Source organism: Lytechinus pictus, chromosome 3, assembly GCF_037042905.1.
Source record: "Lytechinus pictus isolate F3 Inbred chromosome 3, Lp3.0, whole genome shotgun sequence".
Taxonomy (NCBI): Eukaryota; Metazoa; Echinodermata; class Echinoidea; order Temnopleuroida; family Toxopneustidae; genus Lytechinus; species Lytechinus pictus.
The window spans coordinates 15,519,508-15,544,738 of record NC_087247.1 but is presented as its reverse complement, the minus strand read 5'-3'; the positions used below and the strand labels follow the sequence as shown (position 1 = coordinate 15,544,738).

The following is a 25,231-nucleotide window of genomic DNA, read 5'->3' as shown; positions in this document are numbered from 1 at the left end:
CTACAGATGATTTATTTTTTTATGAATATTAACCCCATTATGGGGAAACAATTCTGTCCAAAAATGGCCTCTCTGAAATCGGTGTGTTTACGCATCATTGGACATTACTTGGTTTATAAAGATTTGCAGAGGAATGTGTGTGTGGGGGGGGGGGGGGGGGTGCAGCGGATTGTCTCATTCCTTGGCCTGGCCCATCAACCATCTTTCGGTATGACCGTCTTTGCTCTTTCTCCTGTCCCTGGGAGCCTCAAAAGCTTATAAGATTTTGAAGCAATTCATTCTCGAGGTTCTTGTTTCATAGGTTTATTCACTTTTAATATACTGTTGTGTATTTCATGTCGTTTACTCTGCCTTCTTATTATTGTTATAATCAATTTTTTCCCTCTCTTCAAGTAATTTCAATCACATGTATATATTTTAATTTTCATTGATCTGTTTTATTCCCAAACATTGGAAATTTGTTTATATAATGTGTATTATATGTTATGCAATGACTTTTAATAACTACATAAATTAAAAAAAAAGATTTGCAGGGAAACATGAGGGCATACACTGTACCCCATCGACAGGTTGTTCGTATACACCATCAATCATAGGTATATAAATGTTACATCAATGAAACAAAGGGGGCAAAATCAGTTGAATTGCAAGAAATCCATACAACGTTCAAATCAAATACGACCTACGATGGTCAGAGCCTTACATCACCAGACACTCCACAACTTACGCTACATCTGAGTTTATCTTAGTGAAATGAAATGTTGTATGCACCAGCCTGATGGAATGGCCCATATGAAACGGAACTTAGTTCAGAATGAATGGACAGATCAGCAGCGTGAATCTGGGCCCCGTCTTACAAAGAGCTGCGATTGATCCGATCAATCGTAACTATGGACGGCCAGCAACGTCAACATACAAAATGCATGTTTGCTCAAAACCTTTTCTAGATATGAATGTATATCCATGAATTCATTGATTTCTTGACAATTTTGTGTGTTCTCCTTTGTTTACAAAGGACAGTGTGCAAATTTCCTGTAGAAAAAACTATGACCCTGGTGGATTTCCATAGAGTTACGATTGATCGGATCGATCGCGACTCTTTGTAAGACGGGGCCCTGGTATATACCTGCTTGAATGAAGAACGTGAAGTATGCTTCAAAGGACGACTCCACGGCCGTTCGACCTTTCCATCTCACGTACAGATATTCCTGTGTAGATTTGATATGGTGGTTTCTAGGAGCTACTGGTGCTACATAGAGGGGAGGGGCCTCTGAGGTTAAACCATCATGGATCGCCAACGAACTTGTGTCGTCGGCATTGCTCTTGGTGAAGTCTGGTGGATGATCAAGAAAACAGGATGGTTTTCATACATCAAAAATGCTTTATATGATGATTATAATTAGTGTAATGTAGTATTAATGACTAAACTCAATTCAAGCTCAGTCAATAGAAGTCACATCTCCAAGAGCTGGGTTATTTTGATTCCTATCAACAAGACTGGAGGGGTGGATAATGCAGATTGATTCAACCCCGCCCCCAAGATCTTGGCTATTGAACGAAAATCGGCACATGCATTATCCATGGCATAATCTACAAAAGTGTACATTCAAATTCTCACAGCTAATCAATTATGTTTACTTATGCATAAAAATCAAACCTTTGCTCTAATTAAATTTATTAAAGCCCTAAAACTTCAATTTTTATTTTGTTTACAGACTCTTTGAAGGATTCTGATCAAATGCACTGTAGACAAACTTATGGTATCAAGATTGTCTTCAAATGTATTTTATAGTTTTCTAAATTTGTGTATGTCTTTGGTTTCTTTTTTTACTTCTTGTTTGTTATTGGTTTTAATGGGCATCATCAAGGACACGATCTTGATCATAAACAAGATGAAACTCAATTAATTGGATTTTTACATGAAATAGCGTTTTTGAATGAATTAGGGTCTGGCAAGCACTTAAAAATTGTCATGTCATTTCAAATTGTATACTCAAAGGTCGTAACTTTGGTCTCAAAAGTTGCATGAGAAAGAATGAGGAAACAATGTCGCAAGCCTAGGGATTAATCACAAAAAAATATTGAGGGCCCCACCCCCCCCCCTCTCCCGTGTTATCAGGGTTAAATGCATAACTAAATTTTATGGCAAACCATGTAGTTCCAATCAATCATAAACATTGATACAGTATCTCTTTACAGCATGTTATAATCAAGGTACTGTTAGATAATTTGATTTTCTGATTTTGAAACAGAAAAAGCAAAAACAAAATATTGAGTGGAAATTGATTCTATTTTCGAAAATTAAAAGAGAAAAATGATCATTAAAACGGGGGAAACAGAAAAACAGTTCATTTTTCTGTTTTACTGTTTTTACATATTTTAATTTTTAGTTTTTCCTTTGAAAAACTAAAAATTGAATTGAAATTTTTTCTTTCTTTTTCTGTTTCGTGTTCACGAAAAAAAAATTGAATCGAAACTCTCATTTCCTTCTTCTGTTTGGCATTAATTAAACAGAAAATTGAATTGAAATCTTGTTTACTTCTTATGTTTCACCTTCACGAAACAGAGAATTGAGCGCACCTTCTCATTTCCTTTTCGAAATCAGAAACACAAATTATCTGATCATATCACCGTCAAGGTACGATTAGATGATTCCTTTTCCTATGGCCAAACGAAATATTGAAGATTGCTAGAGCTTTTGCGAAAGGAGCGAGCCAGAACTAACCACCTATGGCTGGCCAGCCTTGTCAAACCTTGATGTTAACAATTATGTACTATCCACCTTGGTTTTAAACTATGGCTCTGCAAAAATGTAGCATCTCCTCTATATGCATCTTCGTTTTCATACATCGGTTTATGCCTAAACTACAAACTTTTATCTAGGATGAAGGAAAGTTGAACAGAGACTACTCGCTGGCGCGCAAACTTTGATTTGGCGGCATTTTTTTGAAGGGGGGGCGGGGTAGATTATCCAGGCTTGTCCAGCCGCCATGCTGACTGCACCAACGTGTGCGCTATGCCGCCATGGCAAAGAACTATAGCCCCTAGCCTAGGCTATCCCACTCGACCAACTCACACTGCAATCATATGGGCTAAGCCGAAACTGACGTCAAGGTTTCACATGGCCGGCCAGCCATAGGTGCTTATTTCTGGCTCCACCCCTTTTACAAAAGCTTCAGCAGTCTTCAATATTCCGTTTTGGCCAAAGGAATTATCTAATTGTACCTACCTTGACGGCGGTACGATCAGATAATTTGTAACGTGGAGAAGGTTTACGGTTCACCATGTGTAATGTGAAGAAGGGAAGGAAATACAGGCAGAAAGATTGAAATGGAAAGACAAGAAATGATGAAAAGAGGAAATTAGAAGTATTCTTTTCTTGTGGGTGAAGTCCTGAAAAGGACTGTAAACCAGATGAGATGAGCTGAATACGGCTTGAGGAGCTGAAAACGGCTTGAGTAGCGATGGTTTGAGTAGTAACAGGTTGAAGTGAAGAGAGGTTACTCGACGTTTCGGGCAGGTTGACTGTCCGTCTTCAGGACTTCACCCACTTTCAAGAAAAGAATATTTCTAATTTTCTCTTTTCATCCTTTCTCGTCTTTCCATTTCAATCTTTCTGCCTGTATTTCCTTCCCTTCTTCATATTACACATGGTGAACTGTAAACCTTATCCACGTTATAAACTCCACCATACAAACCTACAAAGATCATCTGATAATTTGTGTTTCTGATTTCCAAACGGAAAAAGGAAACAAGAAGGCGCGCTCAATTTTCTGTTTCGTGAAGGCCAAACAGATAAAGGAAACATATATTTCAATTCAATTTTGTGTTTTTCAAAGGTAAAAATTAAAATATGTAAAAACAGTAAAACAGAAAATTGAACCGTTTGTCTGTTTTCCCGTTTGTACATATTTCATTCTTCAATCAAAATATTGAAAAATGACTGTTTATCTGTTTTAAATCTTGAAAATATAATTAATTTTCACTCAATATTTCGTTTTTGCTTTTTCCATTTCGAAATCAGAAAACAAATAATCTAACAGTAACTTGATTTGTAATACCCCTCTGGACTGAAAATTTGTTCTGAATTATTTCCAACTTATCAATGATCTAAAAATCTTTTGTCCTGGCACTGTTGCATCCAGCTTCTTTAATGATTAAGTTACTCTTTTTGAAACATGACCCTGTTTGTAAAACACAGCCCAGTTTGTGAAACCTTACCCTTCAACCTCGCTCTTACCATCGACAATGAAGAGGACCTTCATATGAGACTCTGCCTCAATGTACCAGATGATGTCGATCTCCAGAGAGGAATAGAAACCGGACACATACCCCATCGGAGCAAGAACGGTGTAAGCAACATTACCCTGATCCATTGATAGAGTAGGAATCACTGTACGAGAATCTAACGTTAGAGAGGTCACAGGGAAAAACAAAATAAAGTCATGATCGATCTTGTCGTTACACAACAAAATGAATTCTCGATAATCATGGAGTGAAAACGACTAGGTTCTAAAGCAAGAACAAACCATAACATGTTTTAATCCATTTGGTCCCAATAAGGAGCACAAACAGTCAGTGTTGACTGCCCACCCCCCCCCCCCTCCCCCTTCCAATAGTTTTTCAACCAAAAAAAAAGGAATGTAATTTTACATGTCCATATGTACAGCTGGCTCAAAAGTTTGTGAACCCCACCACAAATTGTACTCCTTCATACCGCGGGTTGAATTTAGACAAAAACAAACTTTATTGAATGTGATATTTTATCACCTGACTTCACATTAACAATAAAATATCTAAAACAAGGCAGAACTTAAACACTTTAAATATTTTCAATTTCTGGTGAGGTTCACTAACTTTTGAGCACCCCTGTATATCCCCGTTTTTATCATAACTGAGGAAAACGTTGACATCACCTAAAGTTTGTCTTGCACCCACCCCCCCCCCTCTCCCATCAATCAAACTACATGTAATTAATTTTACTTGTTCTGCATGCAGTTGTTCAACTTCTCAGATAGTCATACTTAGATTGTTGTGAAACACCCCTAAGGTTGTAGATGAATTACATGTGTGGTGAGACAACATGATACATAGATGAAGTTGGAGTAGACCAATAAGCATCCTGTGACCCTTTGCATAAAGTTTTTGCTATAAAAAACCTCTGGCAAACAAAAGTATGCCATTGAAACTTGTACATTAAAAAACTCTGGCAAAAAAATTGCCAGAGTTTTTGATGGCAAAAGTTTTATGCAACGGGTCCCTGGTGTCGCCCCTGCATAATGTAGGTCAATGTTTTGTATTATTCCTTCTCAAAATATATAAATTGCTATAATACTTTTAATAGGTATACTAGTTGAATGTAGCTGAGTGTGTAATCTCTGAGAGACTGCATTGTCTGTAGTGTACATGTAGAAATGCCTACCATGATGTCTTAATACTCATTACAGCAGTAAGTAAAAAGGTACTCATAACCCGTCATAAAGTCTGTAGAAACAACTTCACCTATTACAGTGCAGTCTCCTCTCTTATATAGGCCCATTTCTTTAATATAAATGTATTATTTCACGTGCCTGACCTCAAGTTCATTGACCAAGATGTGTATTCAATCTTTATTTACTTCTGGTCACTGGTCTGTGTTTGGCGACTTTAAATAAATTAACAGCTAACCACTGTGTTAATATTTGTTCAAATAGGAAACAGGATATGACATGCTCATTTCGTGGAGACTTGTATCATAAATAAGTTCAATAAATTTCTATTCTTCCCTTTTTGAATGTCAATATAACCTCCTAGTATCGATGAAGTATTTCAGAAGAGGCCAAACAAGAGACATTCATTCATTTAAAATCTACTATGTACATCATTGATTATTTTATTAAATGCACAAATTCTCCAGATGAACTACATGTATATCTGTGGATATCTTGTCTTCCATTGTTCATCATTTCAAATATTCATATAATACTTAAATGAATACAAATTTCATTTTCTACAAGAGGCGAAAAAACAGTTATCCCGTAAATTATAAACCTAAATCATAAATCAATGATTATTCAAAAATGTATAAGTGTGCATTGCCTCTGAGTGCGAGAAAACCCTACTTATGTTCAAGTGTTACTCCAGGGCCGCGTCTTACAAAGAGTTGCGATTGATCCAATCAATCGTAACTCTATGGAAATCCATCAGTGCCATAATTTCTTTACAGGAAATTTGCAAAATGTCCTTTGAAAACAAAGGAGAACACACCAAATTGTCTATAAATCAATGAATTCATGGATATACATTGATATCTAGAAAATATTTTGAACAAACATACATTTCATATGTTGACTTTGCTGGCTTTCCATAGTTGCGATTGATCAGATCAATTGCAACTCTTTGTAAGACGGGCCCCTGGTATCACCAATTCTCATGAAAATCACTCTGAATAAGCAGCTAAGCATTCCAATGACATTACGTAATTCATTTTCAGTACATTGCAAGATGTAAGTATATCACCTTTCAAGTGAATATCACAAATCTAAAAGTATAAAAACAGATTAAAGATTGGAATGGACTGATACTGGTTCCTAGCAGAGTGAAATCCAGGGTTTTCCATGATGTCCTGATTTTAACCAGCATGTTTATTTAGATACCAGGTCAATCTACCTTACCAATGATAGAGAGGAAACCTGCCAACTCCATCATCAGCTTTCAGTTCTATCACCTCTTGTGGATTTCTCTTTTTTTTGTGTGTATTTTTATCAGTTTCCGCTATTAAAAACAAGGTTGGAGGTGATGAGAATTCATTGAACCAGACCGACTCATCTTCTCCTGTCAGTAAGGTCTTATCATGTCAATCTATGTTTAATGCCCTAAATCTCATCACTAAAGTGCCATTTTATGTTAAACCTCTGGATATGGAAAATCCATTAAATGCAGTTAATGTTGTCTCATTTCTTTCAGTAAGTAAACATTGAATGTTTGATCTTACTTCTCGATCTAGAAATGTACTCAATAACACGTATTTCTCTCTTTCATTTTTTCTTTTCTATTCTTTCAACTACATTATTTCTTTCTTTCATTCTTTCTTTCTTTACTCTTTTATTCTTTCAACTACAATGTTATTCAGGTAAGTACTCATTATGATCACCTACAAACTTCAATTCTTACATACTTGTAATGCGTGCTTGCTTGCTTACTTTCTGTACTTACTTCATTAGATTACTTGATTACTTACTTACAGTGCTGCTCACTTACTTACTTCTTTTACTTACTTCTTTTACTTACTTTATAGTACTATGATACTGAACTTAATTTATTTATTCATTCATTTTTAAGATACATGTATTTTGGGGTGGTAGGTTCTCTTGATGCATACCGTGAATGAAAAAGAAATTAACAACAGGAAGAGTGTATTGAATTTATTGAATTTATTTAATAATAATAATAATAATAAGCAGTTCTTAGAGACACATACCATGGATGCGTGTAGAAGAATTATTGTTTTCTATTTATCAGTGTCTTTACTGCATTTCTATGATTAGTTGTTGAATGTGAATTCAAATTCTACCAAAATATACATTGCACATAATACATGTACATTAAGTCACTATATTTCAGTCCTTCTTTCTAATCACAATAAAATGCTATACCAAAAGTATTTCTCTATGAGCTGTTGTAGCTTTAGTAGACTATTTGAATCCTTCGTCAATTTTTTTATTTTAAAGTTTGCACACACACACACACAAATTTCTACCTCTACTATATTTTTCCTTTTAAAGTTTATTTAAACAGAATTTAATTAATAATGGTTTGTCTTTACAATTAAAAAAATTGTCAATTTGCATCGCAAACTAATGATATCAACAATTCCTTTGCAATGTCAATACAGAGTTCTTGTTATTACTTCGTTTTCCATGTTTTGTTAGCTTTGAATTTTAAATGATGCAATGGAAATGGACAAAGTGGTAGGATTTCGAAACTCTTTAAGTGATGTATTTTGAGTGATATTCAGTGTTCAGTATTTATAACAAGTATTATTAGACCAACCATTGAGTGTGTTAACTTTGTCGTAAATAGGTTTATCCTCAAAACTTATACCCCTTTCATAAACCCAATAAAACCTATCCTCCAATTAGCCGCCTAAGAGTAATGCGGATAATTCAATAAAAATTGCGTTCACAAACTCCGAAAATTATCCGCATTATTTTTACGAGCGCCCGTCCTGAAAAAGGCGGATAATCGTCATGACAACTGGACACGCCCCCTCCGATGCGGTTGTGTTGGAAAAGGGTGACCTTGTGACCGCACTATGGCAATTATCCGCATTATTTGGAAATACGTTCATAAACTCAAAATCTTGTCCCGATGCCGCTATTATGCGGATAATAGCAGCATCAGAATAATGCGGATAACTCTTGTCCTCCTCTGATTTTACGACCAAATTATGCTGCTATTAGCCGCATAATTGGGTTTTATTGGGTTTATGAAAGGGGTATGATATGACCACAAAGGTATTACCATCTTTGTTTCTGTTTCATATGTTTCTATCATATTTTAATTGTTTTAATGACTTTTTCTTCTTTTCCCTTATTGGTAGCCTGGGGAATTTGATTCAAATTTACATGAAGTTTTCTGTGAGTGCCTTTCTTTCCTGATTCCAATTATTTGATTGATTTGTATTTCAGTCTGCCTTGAAATAAAGAAGTTGTTTGTTTCCTACATCCCAACCCATGTTACTAAAATATTTTGATGATTTTGCTCATAGATACATATAGGAAAGAAACAGTATTTCTCATCGGATTGTGCAGTAAAGATATCAAGAATGATGGTATAATCATAGAAAAACCAAAGCTCAGAATGGTAAAAAAAAATGATATTCTTTCCTTGACATTAAAATGGTTAAGAGATCTGTGTACACATTGGCAATCCAAATTACAGTGTTTTCTGAACATCCTTCATTAGTCCCTACTTAGGTCCCATCATAACACTACGTTACTTTGTACTTTTGACGGTATCTTGTGAAATAAATTGACCCCACTCAAACCACTTTATGCAACAAACACACAGAAGAAATGAACTCACCCGTGTATATTGCCTCATATTCAATCATCTGAGAAGCTGTGATAAAAGAATACTGTGCAGCGAATGTCCTCAATCCTGGGTAAATGTTGGGTTGGTTTGCCTGGACACCAAGTGTAAGGGTTATCTCATCTGAGGAACTGAGGATGATGGTAGGACGATTGATACCCACGTATACACGAGGCGTCTGACCATCGTGAAGATCAATCTAGGATGATATATGAAAAAAGATCAACTAATTACATGGATGTTAATATTGCAAAAGTTTTATTAGGCAAATTGCAAATCATAAGTAGGCAAAGTGGGAATTCACCAGTCTCACATTAGACTATTAAAATAAGATATTGACCAAATGAGTTTTAGACCAAGTGATGTTTGGACCAAACAGTAATAAGCCCAAAGTGATAGTAGACCAAGTGGGCTATTAAGCCATCTGTACCGGCCGCACAGAAACGTTGTTAGCGCAAACAACATGCTAACGAAAGCCTCTGTTACAACCAGTAATGTTGCAGCAATGCCTCATGTTACAACAACGCATTTTTGACATCTTAGATCAACGCTTACAACTGGGCCTGCTGTAAGCACTCTGTTAATGCTGAAAACGTTTTGGTGCAGCCGGTACTGAGCATTAGACCATCGGCTAGAAGACAAAGTGGATGCAACCCATGTACAATGTAGTCAACTATTTGTCAATTTTGATTTGCATATTGAATTATTCTGATGGTAACCTGTCACTACAGGGCATTATAAAATCATTTGGCAGAAATATTATTTTCATATTTTAATTTAAAAAAACCCCTGATTTTATGAAAATGATCAGGAACGAAGCCAGATTTTCAACTAAATTTGCTTTAAAAGCATGCTGGACAGGGGTGAAAAAAAATTATCTCTAATACAGCTTTATCATGTTCATATGATACTCACAATAAACTTAGCTGTCTGTTTTATTTTTGAAATTACATGCTTCTATCAAACATAAATCAGAGCCTTTAATCACACATGTTTCACAACTGTACGTTTTGGTTCCAAAACACAGATGCATGGTCACGGTGGTTTCCTATCATACTCTGTGACTAACAAACACAGCTTAATGACTTCCACAAACACAGATAAGCGACAAATTCAAGGATTTTTTTTGCCAGCTGAAGCAATATTCTCACAATATGTGTATGATCACAAAACCACATGCTCGCTCACAATCACGTGAATGTATTATGGCCCTCCATGTATGTATTTATGGATGTTTATAAACAGGACCTACATTACACATGTAGTAGTCAATGTACAAACTAGATTTCTTTAAACATGCACAGCACCATTAAATATATGCACCCAAAAATGTAAAGAATGGATAAGACACTCTACTACATCATATGAAGACATACAGTATGCAGTACATGTACAATTGCTTCTCATACAACAATTTACAGATCAGGGGACATGAACAGAAATGCCAACTTTTGGAAATACGGAAGAGGGAGGATTTGCAACCGATGCCAAACTCAAGTTTAAAGAGAAATTCCAGTAGTTGCAGTAAACACTGATTTCATGAGAAAGTCTGTAAAACCAGGCTTAATTGTCAGTATATCATCGAGGATCTAGATCTGGTACAGTTACATAAACTGAACTTTGTGAAATCTTGAAATCTACGCTGAAAAATGTTCAGACTGAACTTCCCCAACACAGATAAGCGCACGTGGGACAGCGTATAATTATTGCTTTGAGCGTCGGGCCCGACGCTCTACCCGAATCCTGTGCTTATTTGCTGATTTCTCAGCAATTACACAATTTCTTCCAGAATCCTTTGGCACATGCTTTTTATTTATACAAACAGACACTTTGGTGGTCATTTCATTGGATTCTGTACGAACTCATTTTGATATCGTTACCAAAACTAGCATTTACCTTTAAGTCCAAGCTAGCACACTAGTAACAAAGTTCAGATTTACAATTAGTTGCCAGACTTACAACTGATATTTGGTCCCAAAATTGTCTACCAACCGATCTCAATTTATTAAATTGCCCCAAAACATTCTTTGTATTGTTTCCCCAATTCTACTCCTTAAACTACAGTGCATAACTGGCAATGTCAACAACAATTATTCTCTGCTCAAATTGGTTAAATGCAGTCCAAAGTCCATTGCACAACTTACGACTGGTTGACAATCTGATTTTGGAACAAAAATATTTTCTGTAATTAAAAAGACCATTAGTCTAATATCACATTTTTTTATAATTGCAAACCTTAATTCTCTTGGAGTAATAGCCAAATTGATTTATTGTAGCTGATGGTACGATTGCAATGATGTCATAGCAATAAGTTATTAAATTTGCTTTTATTCTGAAGGGTAGCATATAGATACACAAGGATTTTTAACTTTCAACAGGAAGATGTTCCTTATCGCAATATTTGCATCAAATGTTACTGCGTTAAAAATTGGTTGGCAGACCAATCTTAAAGAAGGGTGCTACATAACTTTTTAGAAGCACTTTCCCGGTTGGGCAAGTAAATTTTTAAATAGTTGGAATATACTTGCCCAAAAATCTATTTCACTTGCCCGAAAAAATCCTTGAAAAAAAAGTTTTACCTCTTCAAAAGAAAGTATTGTGGTTTTATAAACCATTGAACTTCTTTTCTCTCTTTTGACATGAACTGATGTACCTTGTTATTGCACGTCTTTTTCCAAAGTGATTTTATCTTGCCCGCTATGACCAAAATCAGGGTCGATATCATATCAAATATATCGACCCTAATTTTGGTCATTCCACTTTGAGAATTTTCCTTTCCCAATTCGGGCAAGTAGTTTTGGTCTTTACTTCAAAACACTTGCCCGACTATAACTTTTCCTAGCCCCGGGCAATCGGGCAAGTGCTTATGTTATGTAGCACCCTGACTTAAAGTGGCCTTACATCTCACCTGTAAATAATCCCTTGTTCCATTCTTAAATCCTCCAGCAATATCATCATCAAGATGAAAGTCACTGAAGACCAGTCTGAGATTGGTAAGATTCCTATTCCTCAGCCTGTACGTACAGGTGTAGAAGGAGTCTTCACGGGGGTAACTAGAAGGAAAGAGGGGTGCAGATATCTCACCCTCTGAGCCCATTGATCCCTCGATAATCCTACTGCAAGCTGAATTACAAATGGATAATAAAAACAATAAAGAAAAACTTGTGTTTACATTTATTAAACAACTATTATTACAATTATTAAAGCAACATTTTGTTTCTATCCACAATTTTCCGTTATTGTGTATCATTTTGCCTTATATTGCTAGGCAGGTCTAGCATAAATTACATGTATATCAAAATGATAACGTGTGAATGTCCATAAATTGGAGGGAAAAATTGACAAACGGACAATCGTCTAGATATCATTTGCCTACTTACAGCCAGAATGTAAGGAAAATGAAGTCAAGAAAGCAGTGTTCTTTAACTAGAATTATTTACACAATAACAATGAAGAACCAAATTAATTAAAGCCTATGAAAATGGTATAATTCAACTACAGTCCTAAATTGAAGAAAACAATATTACAAACTTGGAGGCATACATGTAGGGGAGCTTGGGGTTAGTTGGAACGTGGGTAAGTTGAAACATATTGTAATTTTCTTAAACACCTATAAATAAATGTATGCAATACTGCGCTCGATTTATTGCCATTAGCAGCAGCCATCCACCATATTACAGACACCACATGTGCAACAAGCCTGGTGAAGTAAGAAAGGAATGTTTGTTTTTTTCATCTTCTGAGTAATTTTTTTTTCTTTCAGAAAATGTTTTATTATCTCAGAGATGTTTAGATCAAGTTGGTCAGTTCAGGGGTATAGTAGACATTCAGCTATAAAATAAGGTTATTAACATGCGATGGTGAAGTCCCTTTTTTGTGCTGTAAGCTTGTAAATGTCACATGGGCCTCTGGGGTTAGTTGGAACAAAATTGAAGGGGCTATTTGGAACAGCAAATGTTTTGGTTTAAAATCTTAACGGCAATATATTTAGTAATCAGTTGCCAAATTAATTACCCAATGTATTTTTGTTTTACATGCTACCGTAGGTGCATTTTATTGGGTACGGTACCACACTTTGTTTGTATCTCATCATGTTAGACAACAATGTTCAATAGTTCTTAGCATAATTTACCTTTTCATTCATTCAGTTCTGACCTTTAATTGTTATTGTATCTATGGTATAGATAAATAGTTCAAAGTACAGTTAAAGGTGTGTGTTCCTATTATCATCCCCAACTTTGCCCCTACCTAATGAGTAATAAGATTTTGGCATCATACATTTGTCATGAAAGCCACTATTTATATTTCATATAAACAATGTCAGCCCCCATATCCATTTTATTACTGAGTTAACAGTTCAAAAAAGTACATTGTATAAATAATTATCTGATCAAGGAAGATCAATATCATGTAAATTTGGTGCAGAAGTACATGAAATTGCTGTTCAACACTTAGTTGCTTGTAAAATCAAACGCACACAAAATATGCAGAATTCTACCACACAGTCGGCTTGCTTGAGTGGCTCTTAATTATGTGTAATAGAAAACATTAAGTTCAACAAATCAGAATACACACCTTTAATATTTTGAACTTGAAAAAAATAAGCAATAAAGCTAAAACCACGTAGTAGTTTTAGTATAATTCTTAATTGACCATGCAGTGTTCCAACTTACCCCATACCATGTTCCAACTTACCCCGTATATATATGTTAGTTGGAACACTAGAGATGGTCTTGTTCAAGGTGTATTTTTTTTCAGTAACCATCATAGAGTTAAAGAATTTTATGGGTACATTTGTAGCCCTTAGATATATGCTTTAAGCTGATATATTGATTGTTTCTTGAATAAAGTCTATTTGGACTTTACAGCAATTTTTGTCTCCCCTACACTATACAATACATTTATGCATTGTAAAAGGCCAACATAAACATGTCTATAAAACTCATTATATTCTCATATAACAATCAAAGCTAAGATGTGCAGGCATTCAACATATTTGTTGTGACTATAAATAATGCAAACATTTAATCTATCGTTTTCCTCAATACTGTCATGATCATAAATCAAAATAAATGCATGAAGTTTGATGTCAAATGTCCTCAAATTTGAAAAAAAAACACAAAGAACATTTTCATAGTCTTCCCATTCAGACTCGACTACAGAGAGGGTACTCAAACTTTGAACATGAAAGGAGCCAATGTAAACACTTTGTTTACAAATTTTAGTTTGGTTGATGTACTGATTTGCACAAGTTTCTCTTAAATATTTGCCCAAAACTGGAGCAAAAAGAAAATGAATTCTCAATACCATACCGTTCATGTACACAAAATACGAATTAAAAAAAGCACTTTGTATTCATAATATATTATTAACAGTAAATGTGCATGTTGAAAGATGGCACCCCCCCCCCCCCCCCCCCCCGCGCGATAAGCTTAGCCATGAAAACCTTGTTTGCAAATATTAGAAATTCTGGGAAATGGATGGCAGCTCAGGAAGATAAAATATTCTACATCCATGTAATTCAGTAATAATTCATTTACCACTGCTTTAATAACAGAAAGATTTTGATTTTTTTTTGGTAAAAAAATCAGAAAAAATATATTTGATTTGAATGTTCATTAACCACCCTTAAAGGTATATATATGCATCAAACAATTATTTCATTAGAAAGTCTTTAAAATCAAGGTTAATTGTCAATATCATAGATCTAGATCTGGTACATTAATGTTTATCTTTGTGAAATCATGAAATCTTAGCTGACAACTGACAATACTTACATAATCACTAACTCAAAAGAACGTATGTGGGAGAGTGTAAAATACCCAACATTTTTTTTATATTTGTATGTTTTATTATATCATAAAATCATGATCAAGGTAAAATTACAATATTTACAACTTATTAAAACAGATCAGAGTTATTGTAACAAAAGGCAATAAAAAAAGTTTAACAAACAAAACAATAAAAAATACAAGGCAAACACACCAACAACATAGCATTACACAGTTGCTACTTGCTGTACATGTATAGGTTAAAAAGACTAGAAATATCGAGCTGTATTTAGCATATTCATGAATAACAGGAATACACCTCAAATTTCCATTTTTTGAAGTGGATGGAAAGCTTATTTCTTTTTTTGGCTAAGGAGTATTCCAAATCTTTCTGTTTTTAAAAAACAATTTAAAGGCCTCAACGTTTGGTAAAACATCTTTGAATTTACAAATATGAATTCTGTATTTATTTTGCTCATTTCTCAGCAATTACACATCTTCTTCTAGAGCCATAGGGCACATACAACCACTTTGATGGTCATCTATTGGATTCTGTTCGAACCCATTTTGAGATTTTTTTCTTTAACCCAAGTACAAACCATAAACAGAACACAGTGCGCTTAGAAACACCAGTAGTAAGCGCCTTATAAATGTTATGTATTATTATTATTATCGTTACCACACCGGGTATTTCTCTTGAATCCCACTAAGCCCTTTTTCCCAATCCAACAAGTGGGTGTGAACCATAAGGCTTATCCACTAGCTTAACGATTTCATCAACAACTACTAATTGTGGTGTGAAATACAAAATAAAAAACTGTCTGTGTCTTTTACATGTAGTGAGGGATATAAAGTGAGGCATGAAATGTCTGAACAATTTTGTCAAAATTGTTCAATTTTAACAAAGCAATCAATATATATCGACACAATAATAGTAGTTAGATGTTTTGCTTTCTTTTTTTTCCTTTTTTTGGTGTTTTTCATGTTCATATCAGGCAAAGCATTTCTGTTTGTTTATGTGTATTTTTTGTACTTGAGAAAGGATGAGGAGAAAAAAAGCGACACTTACCAAGCCCTGATACATTTCTCCACAGGCAATGTACAAGAAGGATCCAGCTATGGTGAAGAAGACGTGATAATTTCATTTTTGAAACTGAAAATAAAAAGAAAAACAAGTACAGTATTTCAAACCTATTGTGATAAGCTTGTAAATAATATGCTTCATGGGTACGAATGACGTGCATGCTTCTTCCAATGTACAATTTACATTTACTCATGTGATCCACATCTAGGACAGTGCGTAACACTGGCACTGTTCCGACGGTCCCACACCAGTAAAAATTGCTATCGGGCCAGTTATTTTTTCAGAAATAGCCAGATTTAGCGGACCAACATGACCAGTAAATATATATCAAACTGATACAAATTTGATATTTTCTCCTCTTTTGTAAATTATAAAAATAGCTCTGACATCTTAAAAATAGGTCTCTAAAACTGAGAAATTTTGGCTTTTATGTATTATGTTGTATGCATGTGTAGGCCTACTGTTTGTTTGCATGGGTTTTTTTGGGGGGTAATAAAAGCAATAAAATACAGCAAAATAAACCCAGTCTTTTTTCATGTTTTTCTTTATTTTGGGGACCAGTAAATTTTAGGTTCGGACCAGTAAAAAATGGAAAAACTGGGTATCTGCTCAGGGGCGGATCCAGCTTTTGCCAATAGGGGGGCCGAAATTTTTTTTACCCATATTTGCCCCGATCGGCCGCTCAAGGTTGAGTTTTATTTGTTTTTTCGGAGGGGTAATCCTAAAAGTCATTTCTTAGCTTTATTCTCAAAAAACATAAAAAATTAAATCTTATATTAGCCATAATAGTAAGAAATCGAAGCACGAGCCGATTTTTTTAATTATTATAAATATTTAGACCTACATGTACATGTAGCACCCAGGGAAATTGTAAGGACATTTTGTCATCATATGAAAATGATATTCCTCTTCCTAAGCGCAAGATGAAACTTGTCGATATCGATATTCCATTCTGAAAATTCATGAAACTGTTAATTACCTTATTTATCAATTTAGTATTAATGAGAGCGCGAAATCTGTTGACTAAATTATTAAACTTAGGCCTGAAAACCAAACATTTTAAGCATTTTTTAAATATTGCTTTACGGCCTACTTGTGCGCATAATGGTAATCCTCACTTGTTTCTACACCCACTTTAATCAACTTTTAACGCTGCTCCATTTAATTCAGATTTACTCATTTACAGACTTAAAGTATGTCAGCATTGAAATCATCAAACAAATAGTAAAATAGTCAAACTAAAGTTAATTCAACAATCAATTAACGAAAAAATCAAGGAAATTTTCATCTACTACATGTATATATATATATGATTAGAATCATTTTCCAAGTAGTTGGAAACCACATTTTTTTTCTTTTACATTTTTTTAAATATAAATCATAATTAAAATGATTTTTTTACATTACATTGTACATGTAAAGTATACCCATATTTTAATAGATATGAAGGTTGACCAGATAAAATGCAGGTATGCAATACAAACATGAAAAGCATAAATTCAATGCACAATATTCATGACCAAACTACAAATTGACATAATGTACAGTATGTAGCTATGCATGACATGAAGCAACAATCAAGTTGAAGTCATCTTTAAAGAAGTAAAAAAACAAAACAAGATGTAACTTTAAACCCAATAATATTTCTTTTGAAATATACAAGAAAAATGCACAATAAAAAAAAAAGATCCATCCTATCGCCTTAAAAACAATGCCGCACAAAACCTAACAAAATCAGACCTTAGTTTAATCTCCAAGGCAGAGCTTCAGCAATATTTCCCCTCCAGGATCCAGTTGGAAACAGTAAGTTTACAATTGCCTGAGAGCAATCAAATGACATCATGCAGCTTCATCAAGCTTCATTTATGCATCTCTAGTAGGTCCATGATTTATATCAGGAGTACTATAGTCTAGTGGTAACTTCCTAAAGACCTTACCATAGGTCAACATTGAAACAGAGTGGGTTTCCTCCAGATAAGAGATACTCTACACTAATATGAAACTAACCTGTATTTATTCAATAAACACATTAGTATCACTATTCAAGATTTCAAGCCACAAACAGGGGTTTAGCCACAGGGGCGTCTGGGCGTCTTTTGGATGCCCATTTCCTCTGGAAGACACCATGGTCTAAACCAATTGGTGGAGCCCCATAAAATAAAAGCAAAAATTCTCCGAGTAAAATAAAATCTAATCAAGTTTTCCAATATTTCACAAGCAAAAATACAGATTAAATTGCTAGCCAGTTTGTTTGCGCTTTTTTCTTTGATCTATACACACACAGTCAGCTTACACCGTATGTAGCTTGTGGCAGCTTTCCCGCGTGGCAGACACGAGCTGATGGATTGCTTCTCAATTCCTGCTGCACAGGCTTCTTCCCGACCAAACTCTGAGAACAATCTCACATGAATTTTTTTCACCAAAATAATCACAAAATCAAGAAATTGTTACAATCATATGGATTCTCAAATTACTGATTTGGTAATGTGATCGGAGGAGCAAGTTATTGAGCTTTAATAACGAGACTTTGATTCAGCATTTGTTTTGAGAGTAGATGTGAATATTGCAGAATTGAAGTGGGAAAAAAAACGCCACATATGATTCATATTCATGATTTGCCCAATGATATTAAACTCACTGCATCTATCTTTTCTTTCAAAGCTTCATTAAAAAATATATCTTTTATCGAAGTATTCTTAAATATCACACCTGCACGTTCACCCACTTGCACACAAACACACACGCACACTTAATTTCTTCATTTTTCTTTCTCCTTTTCTGATGATTTGTGATGTCAGATTTTTCTTCCAGACCTATGGAATATATATTGGTTTCCATGTAGCCCCTTTTCCCTTTTGGCTGCTATTACTCGAGCATTTATTTTGCTTATATAGTTTGCCACTGCATTTGCATTTCACTACTTTGTCTTATCCTTAAATTGTATTCATGTTTAAATTTTGTTATGACACTGTTATAAATCTGTCACATTGCAATGTACTTTAATGTCATACTACGATTATGTTTATGTATTTTAAATTCATTTTGACTTTACAATAAATGCAGAAACTCCTGCAAAAAAAATATATATATATAATTTTTAAGTTTGACGATGTCTCACTGTGACATTTAAAACATTTTTGTTTTCTAACAAGGGTTGGGGATTTTCCTTGGTTTAAAAAAATATCAAAAATCAGATTTGATTCAAATCAGATTTAGATTTTTTTACTTATTTTTTTTTATTAAAAAAATGTATCATGGTCTACATGTACATGATTCTCATCAAAATGCTTTACTGGAAAAATAAGATTCTCTTCGCTAACTTGGTGCTGTTATGTCAATCAGCATTGTTGACCTGGGGATTTAATCACCATGCTCACTTTTCCTACAAAAACTGCATGAATTCAGCTCTTGATCTAGAAAACTATGAAAATATTTTGAGCATGGAGTTCATCATTTCACTGCTCAATCATAAAGATTATATTATAAAACCACATTCAAGTAGACCATCAATACAAAACAATTTCAATATATATACAAATGTGACTTTAAAAACAGTCTGAATTTCGAGTGACACGACACAAAACATATGGCGTTGTATGGTTCCCGTAAGCTGTTTTCGTGTTTGCCCCCTTTTCATTCCTGTAATCCTTTGCGCAGACATACGCCCTCACACAACAAAATTTAAGACATAAAATAAGGTCTAGATCTGTAGCCTAGGTTCCCTGTACAGAGCGGAAGGACTTCAGCCTATGGAGAGGTGTAGTGGAACAAGACGTTGTCCAGCTCCAGTGGAACATACAGGTACATGTAACCATCGATGAGAAAGCTGCAGCTGAGACTGAAGTTTCTTTTTTTTTAAATCATATTTCTTCCTCATTATACAAAACATTTGAAGATAATAATACAAAATCATTAAGATAATTGAATCAGAAAATGCAAAACAATTTAAAAAGATTATTCCAAAAGTAAACTAAGAATCAATCTGTACATATTTCTCAAACTATTTACAATCACAAGGTATCACTACCAGTAATACAAAATAAAATCTTCTAGAAATCTCTCTGAATATAATTATAAAACAAAAACATACTTATAATTAGGGTTGCAAAATTCCCAGGAATTTTCGCAGTGGAAACTTTCCATGGGAATAAACAGGAATTTATTGAGAATTTTAGGTATTTTGGGCAATTCTCAGGAATTTTCGAGAAATGTTGGGAGTTTTAAAAAGTAGCAATTTTTCTGATATTTTTAGACAGCTATTGAATGGAGTACCCTGGCTGATGATGCTTGATTGTGCTTTGTCAGCAAGTGTCAAGCCAAATATAATAAGACAGTCAGACAAGGCAGAATTTCAATGAATTTCATGTAAAAGTTGATTTTCTGTAATAGTGGCTGAATGGTACATGCGATGGCAGTACATGTACACAGCACATACTTTACACAAGGGATATACAGTGTTAATGGAATGAGGCGTATTGGATATTTCAATCTTTTTGCAGATGATGAGAATCATTAATAATAATATTATTGTGGTTATTAGCATAATTGTATTTTTTTTTCATTATTTCTTTTCTCATTTCTGCGAAGCAGATGTGAGAACTTGGTGCTGTTGGCGGCATTAATTTGATGAGTATAAATACAGATTGCTGGTTCAAGCTTAACGTTTATTTCAGTTCAATTTCACCATGGAAAAGGGGAGAAGTAAAATAAAGAAGAGGAGAGGGGAAAAGGAAAGAGGAAAAAAGAACAAGTGAAGGAAAATAAAGGAAGGGAAGAAGGGAAAGGAAAAGGGGTTAGAGAAAAAGAGAAGGAAAAGAAAGGAATGGAAGATGGGAAAGAAAGGGAAGGAAAAAAGAGAAAAGGAGAATAAAGACCTGAAAGGGAGAGGGGAAAGAAAGGAAAATAAGAGAGAGAAAATGAGAAGGGGGAGGGAGAGACGGAATAAATGGCAAAGGAGAAAAGGCAAGGGAGAGAAGAAACTAAGGGAAAGAAAAGAAGAATTAAGGGAAAAGAAAAGGGGAGTGAAAAGGAATGGAAGAGAGAGGAAAGGTGGTGGGAGAGGGAAGAAAAACAACAAGGAAGGGAAGAGGAAATTAAGGAAAAAAGAATGAAGGGAAAGGGAGGTATACAATTAAAAAAAAGGAAAGATAAAAAGGGGGGAGAGAAGAGAAATGCAAGAAAAGAGGGGTAAAAAGATAAAGAGAAATGAGAGAAGAGAGAAAGGAAGAGGAAAGAGAGAAGAAACATGCTTATAAGAGAGGGAAAGAAAAAGAGAAGGGAAATGAAGAGGGGAGAGGAAATGAAGAAAAGATCTAGACTAGAGTCTAACGTAGGTTAGAGAGGGAAAAGGAGAAAGGAATGGGAGAGGGGAGAGCTTTCCAGACAGACTGCATGCACCCTGATCGCGTCTTAGCGGGGTAGCGTTGTTTTTCTACCTCGCTTCCATCCTCACGTACCGGTACCCTGGGGTGGTATTCTGGAACACTGTCATAACTTTTGTCATAAATTTTGTCATTTTGTCATGTCTCCGAGATGTGACACCGCTATGATTGTCACAATCCGGTATTCCGAACAGTGTCTTTTCCCTGTCATATCTCTCTAAGTTCCCGCCCAAATTTTCGGAAGCAAACCAATCAAAATCATTGTTATTTCCCAGTGGGAGCCCTTCTAGCCAATAGGAAGGCCCCGTGGCAGGTAGGGCGTATCCCCAATACAGCTGCTGGCATCGCGCAACTATGTGTATACTGATGCGCTTAATTACAAAGAGAGACAGGGAGCTATGAAGCCTTGAAGGATTTAGAAGAGAAATAGAAAAAGGAAAGACAGAGAAAAAAGGAGGAATTAATATGTAGGATCTAACTAATTGTATCATTAAAAAATAATTTTGAAAATTGTCATGAATGGATACTATTGCCTTCATAGGGCTGATCTCCGAAAGCAGCGGAGGGAGAAAACCAGGAAGGAAGAAGGATGAGTGAAATTAATACCACAATCTACTAAATAATATCATCATTTTACATTTATATGCTTGACATTCAGTCGGCAGGGTATCGGGTTATTTGGTACATAAAGATATGACAAAAATTATGACTGCTACCCCTGTCATAACTTTTGTCATATTTATATATCTTTTGCTTGTATAAAAGGATTAGGCGCATTTAAAGCAGCGTATTTTTGGTGCGCGCTAAAGAGAAGAGACAAAATTTATGACATCCACCAGAAATGCCAGAATACCGATTTTGTCATATTTCTGAGAAAAGATAAAATATGGAGAAAAGACAATGTTCAGAATACCACCCCTGGTCTGAGCAGGTCGAAATTTGGAAAATCCTTTCCAACACAGTCCTGCTTTTCTCCCAGTGGGAGCGTCTTAACAGGAATTTACGGCTCAGGAAAGGGGGATTTAATTCTTTCGCCCTGCTTTTAATATTAATTTTTTTAAATATGTTTTATCGTGCCTTCGTGGTAGGGCAGTCAGAAAAGTGTCTGTTAAGACGGGGTAGGACTCGGAGTAGACAGGAATAACAGTCATTTCTGGGGATTTCCTTAACAATTTCTGACATTTCACTGAGTGGAGCCAACGTAGTTCAGCGGAACAACCAGAGACTGAAGCTTTTGGTCTAGACTCAGCTCTGAGGCGCAGCTTGCGCCCGCGCCCTGGCCTGGCGGCTCGCCGCACCCGAGCTGAGTGAGCTGCGCCTGCGACACGTATTCTATTTCTAGTTAAAGTTAGTTGGGGTGACTATTTTCTAGTAACAGTTAATACGATTCTACGAAAAACTTCCGAAAACTGGTTGACTATAATGGCATATACGTTCACTTGAGAAGAGAGAAATAATAAATTGAAAAGTTATAAATATTACAGTTTCAATTAAATACATACCAATTTATCTTGAAAATGTCATCGAAGGCGGAGCTGGGTAGTATTTTATGCAATGTTATTGTCTTTCGTTAAAGAACATGGTATACGAGAGGTTTTACTCGGTCACTATAGCACGGAGCGTATGGTAGCACTTGTATCATTCTTTTTTTTTGGGGGGGGGGGGTCAAAATCTCCATTGTACGGAAAGACTTGGCCTAAAGTGATAGGGCTGGGCACACGTACCGGAGGGCACGATAACAGGTGAGGAGAAAAACACAGAGGGTTGATGCCATTGATTGATTGATTGATTGATCTTATTTGGCAAGTCACCATAACATACATACATGCATTAAAACAACAGGCTTGCGCGGGATGACCCACGAAAGCTCGAAAGCTTATTTCCAGTGGGGTCCTCGACATACAGAATTAAGATAATGAAATTATACCTATTTACATATTAAAAAAATGAAGAAAAAAATCAGAATTTACTATTACCAATAAATAATATATATAGATAATATATACAAGAATATAACGAAGAAGAAGAAGAAAATAAGGAGAAGAAGGAGGAGGAATAGAAGAAGAAAGGGGAGGAGGAGGAGGAGAAGGAGACGAAAAGGAGGAGGAAGAAAAATAATAAGGAGAAGAACAACAGCAAAAACGGCGACAACAATAACAAAACGAAGAGGAGAATAGAAAGAAGAGATAAAAGAAATAGAAAGAATAGAAGAAAGGACATATCGAAGCTTCAATCAAACTATGTAAAATAAATAATAATACCTGGTAGAGAAGATTGGAAGATCAAGGTAGGGGATCGAGGAATGGGGGAACGGGGGCATATTTGCCCCCCATATGCAGTCAGGATCGTTCCCCCACTTGCACCCCCTAGAAATTTTGAAAACTGAATAAATGTATAGTAAAATGCTGTCATAAGCATCCTATTCAATCTGTAAAAAAGAAAATGCCCCGGCAAAACGGCAGGAGTTTCTATTCCTGACGTCTGGGGAATTGGCGCGGTCTGGGGGAGGGACCTTAATTTTTTTATAATCAAATTTAAACTGTTACCTCCCAACAATATTAGCTTATTTTCAGTGGGTTACTCAACATATAGAATTAAGATAATAAAATGGTAAAATTATACTGTTTACATATTTAAAGGACAAGTCCACCCCAACAAAAAGTTGATTTGAATAATAAGAGAAAAATCCAACAAGCATAACACTAAAAATTTCATCAAAATCGGATGTAAAATAACAAAGTTAGGACATTTTAAAGTTTCGCTTAATTTCACAAAACAGTTATATGCACATTATGGCTGGTATGCAAATGAGGAGACTATGATGTCATCCACTCACTATTTCTTTTGTATTTTATTACATGAAATATGAAGTATTCTAATTTTCTCCTCATTGTGAAGTGATACAACGATTAATTCCTCCCTGAACATGTGAAATTATCATTGTTTAACACTTTATGGTTCAGTCAAGTTGGTCCTTATTGTCAAATCTATAAAAAATGAAATATTGTATATTCAAACAATAAAAAACAAAAGAAATCGTGAGTGATGGACATCATCGACTGATTCACCTAGTTGTGCATTTCACTGTTTTGTGAAAAATAAGCAAAACTTTCAAATGTCATAACTTTCTTATTTTACATCCGATTTTGACGAAATTTTCAGCACTATGCTAGTTTGATTTTTTTCTATTTATTCAAAATGAGTCAGCATTTTCCTGGGGTGGACTTGACCTTTAATTTGTGATTTCTCTGTAGCATTACAATTTAATTTCATTTTTGCACTCACGGAATTATTGGGGGGGGGGCAAAACGATATGCTTGCCACCCCAATATGATTGGTGGGGCGATCGCCCCCCCCCCCCCCATGATCGACGCCTCTGTGACATTTCCAGTTAGAATTCATTTCCATGCAGTTGCCCGTCTGGTTCCAATAGACCGGTTTACTAAAATATTCAAATTTTATGCATACCACTTTAACAAAGGTTGCCTCTAACAACCGGAAAGTTTGCCCGAGGTTTGCCCGACATAGCAACAACTAATGTATGCAAAGTGGATTCCAAGTATTGAAATACCATTGTTAGGTACAGGTTAATGGAATAACTCGTTGAGGCCCCGAGGGAATAAACATCCATAAATTTGACTACATTATATAGTAAACCGGTTTATTGGTTTCAATTTGAAATCTATTCGAGTTAAAACCAATTGAAGCCAGTTGAAACCAATTGAAACTAGTCCGTCGGAAATGAAACTGGTTTCAGTTGGATTTTGGTCCTGGGATATAGGATAACATGGAGCTTAAAAATCCAGTGTTCAAGTCAATTATGGACAAATTCTTGCGATTCAAGTTTTCATCATTCGTTTATTTATCGAGACACGCATCCTGTATGTTTATAAAATTGTGGTTCATAATTATAAAAAACTGCT

The 25,231-nt window shown here is 35.2% G+C and overlaps 1 protein-coding gene across 4 annotated transcripts in view; it reads right to left on the bottom strand.

The window, feature by feature from the left end:
• The window catches only part of LOC129257742 (uncharacterized), a 38,665-nt gene extending 15,574 nt beyond the window's left edge, over positions 1–23,091 (bottom strand). The window contains exons 1-6 of one of the 4 annotated variants that reach the window (XM_064096501.1): positions 22,811–23,091; positions 15,913–15,996; positions 11,981–12,195; positions 9,067–9,271; positions 4,241–4,405; positions 1,127–1,333 (exon numbers count right to left, since the gene is read on the bottom strand). In XM_064096501.1, coding sequence (XP_063952571.1) covers positions 1,127–1,333; positions 4,241–4,405; positions 9,067–9,271; positions 11,981–12,195; positions 15,913–15,988 — 868 coding nt within the window. In that variant the 5' untranslated portion in view covers positions 15,989–15,996; positions 22,811–23,091. Of the gene's footprint in view, positions 1–1,126; positions 1,334–4,240; positions 4,406–9,066; positions 9,272–11,980; positions 12,196–15,912; positions 15,997–17,667; positions 17,926–22,810 lie in introns of those variants that run through there. The other 3 variants (XM_064096499.1, XM_064096503.1, XM_064096500.1) reach the window with 3 other exon arrangements.
• Between the last annotated feature and the right edge of the window lie 2,140 nt (positions 23,092–25,231).